This window comes from Penaeus chinensis, chromosome 34 (assembly GCF_019202785.1).
Source record: "Penaeus chinensis breed Huanghai No. 1 chromosome 34, ASM1920278v2, whole genome shotgun sequence".
Lineage (NCBI taxonomy): Eukaryota > Metazoa > Arthropoda > Malacostraca > Decapoda > Penaeidae > Penaeus > Penaeus chinensis.
Genome location: NC_061852.1, coordinates 17619398 through 17624397, shown reverse-complemented (window position 1 = coordinate 17624397; position 5000 = coordinate 17619398). Strand labels below are relative to the sequence as shown.

Below are 5000 nucleotides of genomic sequence, written 5' to 3'. Positions count from 1 at the left end.
TGTATATAAAAGTAAAGCATAACCACTTGTGTGTATATGTGTGTGTGTGTGTGTGTTTGTGTGTACATTTGTGTGTGTGTGTGGGTATGTGCTTGTATTTAATGTGTTTATGATGCAAGTTGATATATGTTTTTGGATGTGTTTTGCCTATATACCAGTTTTTTCCATGCTTTAGCAGTTACTATGGTAACTGAAATTCTTTTCTGCCTTACAATGCCTTATATGATAACAAGTCATTTTCTTCAAAGCTTATTAGCCATAGGTATTACTCTTGTCAGAAATTTTCTCTATTCGTTATGGACTTGAAGTGAGATTTTCTTTTCTAGCAATATTTGCAATACCTTTTTCTTCCAACTTCATTTATTTCAGAGTGCTATGCATAATCAGTATGTACCCCCAGGAGCAAAATTTTTTGGCATTAACAACTGTGGTGGAGGAAGACCTGTTTCTAACATGGTATTGAAACCATCATTCATGTTACTCTTATAATGATGTAGCAATATGTTGTTAGACTGAGAAAATGTTCAGGAAATCATATACAGAATGTTGACAATGTACATGGTTGTCAACTTTCTACCATTCAACTATTTTTCCCTTTTTAAATGTGATATATTGAACATAAAAACTCCCTAAACAATACAGCACAGTACAGGTATGAGCAGTAATACTTGTAATACTATTGTGTGAGTTACAAAAGAATTGAGGGAGACGCGGTATTGATATCAGGAGAAATGTCCTACTGGGGATGCAAGAAAATGGGCAGTGAGGAATGGGAGAAGGGGAGTCAGAAAGGGTGGGAAGCAAGGAAGAGGTAGGAAGCAAAAGGGTGTTTTTGTGTGTGTGTGTGTGTGTGTGTGTGTGTGTGTGTGTGTGTGTGTGTGTGTGTGTGTGTGTGTGTGTGTGTGTGTGTGTGTGTGTGTGTGTGTGTGTGTGTGTGTGTGTGTGTGTGTGTGTGTGTGTGTGTGTGTGTGTGTGTGTGTGTGTGTGTGTGTGTGTGTGTGTGTGTGTGTGTGTGTGTGTGTGTGTGTGTGTGTGTGTGTGTGTGTGTGTGTGTGTGTGTGTGTGTGTGTGTGTGTGTGTGTGCGCGCGCGCGCGCGCATGCGCATTTTCCTGTCTCCCACATTAAGTCTCTAAGAAGTGAATTATTATTTGCATTGAAAAACCATAGCTGTCATTATAACCTTTGGAATGTTGTGTCACACCTTTTAAATACTGGTGCTGTTGACTTTTCTGCACTTCATTCCATTAACATTTTCTCTGTCGAACAATATATTGTGAGATCTGTGATGCTTTCAATATGATGCTACGTACTACATTAATATTGATACATATTTGCACTTTTAGAACCTCTTATTAAAGAAGCTTAGCTAGTCAAAGGCTTTATTTGTCTGCCACACAAAGTTGTCAGATGAATTTAATGAAGAGCATTGGATGTGCATGGTCAGAAGTGCTACTGGCTGTACATGTTATTGTATCATTAATTTTGATGGATTCTCAGTGCTTTTCTGTCTGGAAGTAGTTGATTTAAGTTATTTATCTCCTTGACTTAATGAGATGAGTCGGTGCCAACAGGTGACTGTTACTGAAGGCTCGTGCACTTGTTGTATGGGCATTCTGTAGAGTATGCTTGCTTTTAAAGCTGGTGGTGTAAAAGCAGCACTTTATTTTTCTGAGAGTTAATTTTAAGAACAAGAACGAAGTCCTGATACCAACAAAAGGAAACTGATTTTTAGAATTAGACAACCACAGTATTTTGCTGATGAATTTTCTTTTTTCTTTTATGAATGATACTTTTCAGTTAAGGATTTTTTTCTTCATATTTTGATACTTCATTGATTTATTTTAGCTTGCTCACTGTCTTAATAAAGAGACAGTGACAGTTCTTTATCCCTCTGTGCTTGGAGTCTATTTTTTGAAGCGATTAATGTTATTACATTAAAGTTGGCAAAGATCAAATAAGTATTTTCAGTTTGGATTGTCTATCATTTTACTCATTCTTGTGATTGGTAAATTTTTTTTTCTTTTCTTTCTTTTCCAAATATAATTTGATTTGTAATAAGTTAATTAACATTAGACTTCCTATGCCACAACTAATTATTCAGTTGCTCCGACATTTTAGAATTAATAAGTAACAAATTATTCAAACTGCCTGTGATGGTGGTAAGAAACTCAAGAGAATAGGTAATTTTAATGAATTTGTTTTTGTGGTTTTATTTCACAATTTTCTTTCTTTTCCATTTCTTTTTTTGCATTAGATTGAGTCGAAGGAAAAGGGGGAAAGTGGCCTATTGCAAGAGGAAGTTGGGGAAAATTTTGAAGGCAGTGAGGATGCAGCAAAAGAGGAGGAGCTAGGTGATTATGAAGATGAAGAAGTTTATGAGGAAGCGGAAGAGGAATATTATGAAGATGATTACCATGAAGCAGAAGAGGAGGAGCTGAAAGGGGAAGAGGAGGAGCTGAAAGGGGAAGAGGAGCAGCTGAAAGGGGAAGAGGAGCAGCTGAAAGGGGAAGAGGAGCAGCTGAAAGGGGAAGAGGAGCAGCTGAAAGGGGAAGAGGAGGACCTGAAAGGGGAAGAGGAAGAAACCGAGGGAAATGTGGGGGCCACAGAGACCAAGGAAAATCTTCCAGCAGAAGTAGAGTCTGCTCCCATTCAAGGAGAAGAGGGAAAAGTTGAAGAGGAAAACAGCAAGAAAGGTTCTAATGCCACAACAGACAAGGAAGATCCTGAACCTAAATCTCAGCCTATACCTGTTGATGTGAAAGAAGAAGCAGAGAAGGAGAACACAGATGAGAATGAAGGGAAAGAGAAAGAAAATTTGGATGTCAAAAGCGAACAGAAAGAATGCACAATGCAGTCAGAACAAGCGTTGGTGAGTAAGGATGAAAGTCCAGGTAAGAATGATGAGCAGGATGTGAAGGAGAATACAGAACAAGAAGCAGAGTGTCCCAGGATGGCAGATGGTGAGGCAAGTAGTGAGGCAGCTGCTAAAGACAAGGCAGGTAATGAGGAGAAGGAGGGCAACATTGTGGAGGATAAGGCCAAAACAGAGGAATGTCCTGTTGAACTGGGCAAGGAAGTGAGTGCTGATGAGGACATCACCACTGATGAAAAGGAAGCAGGTGTTGAGAGGGAATCCGAATCAAAAGCCAATAAAAATGATGCTCAAATAGAGGACCAGCCCAAAGATACAGCCAGTGAACTGCCTGAACCAGAGTCTGGGAAGGAGAAGCCATCAAAGCTTGAAGTCAGCGAGGGGAAGGATGAAGGTGCTCCTGCTGTTTCTAGTGAAGCTGTTGACCCACAAGCAGAGGTTAAAGTAAGTGAGAGTGAGAAAAAGACTGAAGGCCTGGTGAAGCTCGCCCCATCCCCTACGAAAACAAATGAGGGAGAGAAAAAGCCTGAAAGTCGACTGACCCCAGCTTCCTCTCCAACAAAGACAGAGGAACTTGTTCCTAACATTGAGTGGAAATGATATGATTTGGAAAATACAGTATAGGGTTGTTTTGCTGTGAAAATGAATAAGCAATGAGTCATGTCACTGTCTCCTATATAGTGTCACATCTTGGTTTCAAATACAGTAGTTATAACTGCTGTGTATACTAAATAAATTTTATATTAACACTATCAACGTACATCATGAAATTAAATTACCTCATGTGCAGCTTCAGAGAATATGAGTGAATACTTGTAAAGCTAAATTTGGTTTTCATTTACAAGTTGTGCTGTGATGGTGCAGACTATTCCAGTTCTTTATCAAGAGGCTTTACACTCCATTATAGTTTTTAAGGAGTCATGATTGAATTTAATCATTTTCTGTGTCAGGTACTACCCATCATAGTTTGCTGAAACTTGTATGTTTTCATGACAGTGAAGTTATATTTATGAAAGTAGAACTAGAATGTGTATATACAATTTTGTTTATATTTAAAGTATTAGGCTTGTAGGTGAGTCATTGTGTATAACTTACTTTATGCATGTTTTCCCCTTTCCCTTTTTTATATCTTGAATATGTCTTAATAGATGAGCTAAATTATTTTATGTGTTTTTGCTCATATACATATATTTTTTATTTATCTATCTATTTATTTATTTTGCATGATTTAGACATAGGTTTACTTCTTATTCTTTCTTTTTTACTCAGTTGGTGTACTGATATCAGCTTTTTATTTTTATTAATCTCATGATGCACAGGTATAGCCTATATCTAAGAGAAATTATACATGGGTGTGTTAAAGTTCCTTCTGTTTTTTTTTTTGGTATGCTTGTTCACTTTGTTTCATATGATGTGGATATTTTCTCCTTGTGTGAATAGGGGTGTGTGTGATGGAATTAAAATGCGTTAGTACTATATACTTAGACAGCAGAATTTTTATTCAGAATCAGCTTGAGTAAATATATCCTGTTAAGGGATAAGTATTGGCAGCTCATGAAAAGTGGAATGTGGATTTCCGACTTATGTGCATGTGTGTGTGCTCAGATGCATGTGTATAAAGATATTTATGAATAGAGATTAGATAGACATTTCCCATTTTTTAAATACACACCATAAAATGCACACCATGAAACCCATTGTATCTCATTACATTACATTCACATTGTGTGCTAATGATGCAAAAACCAGCATGCAAGCAAATGCAATCATGCAAACACAACTCATAAATTCATTCTGCTTCTTTAAAATGTCAGTCCTGTTGCAGTTTGGAAAACACATTACTGTATGAACTTAAGGTTTTGAGCTTTTAGCTTATGTACTGTAATCTAAATACACTGGAGTAAGTAGATGGAAACCAGCTTTGAACACAGGGTTGTGAAACATGGAAAAAAAAGTTAGAAAGAAAACATTGCAACGTGGCACATAGCTGATGTTTGATGTGATGTAATTACGTAGGTGCCTTAAAGACTGCTTAACTCTCCATCTCTCCTTCTTCTGGTATCTTTTACACATTCATGATTTTCCTTAATTACACTGTTATTCAACCATTCTTCTCTTAAAGGGTTT

The 5000-nt window shown here is 37.3% G+C and overlaps 1 protein-coding gene across 3 annotated transcripts in view; it reads left to right on the top strand.

Moving 5' to 3' along the window:
- LOC125043557 (filaggrin-2-like) overlaps nt 1-4353 on the top strand; it is an 18129-nt gene extending 13776 nt beyond the window's left edge. For all 3 annotated transcript variants that reach the window (XM_047639751.1, XM_047639752.1, XM_047639750.1), the window contains one exon: nt 2256-4353. In XM_047639751.1, coding sequence (XP_047495707.1) covers nt 2256-3473 — 1218 coding nt within the window. In that variant the 3' untranslated portion in view covers nt 3474-4353. The remainder of the gene's footprint in view (nt 1-2255) is intronic.
- Nucleotides 4354-5000: the final 647 nt, after the last annotated feature.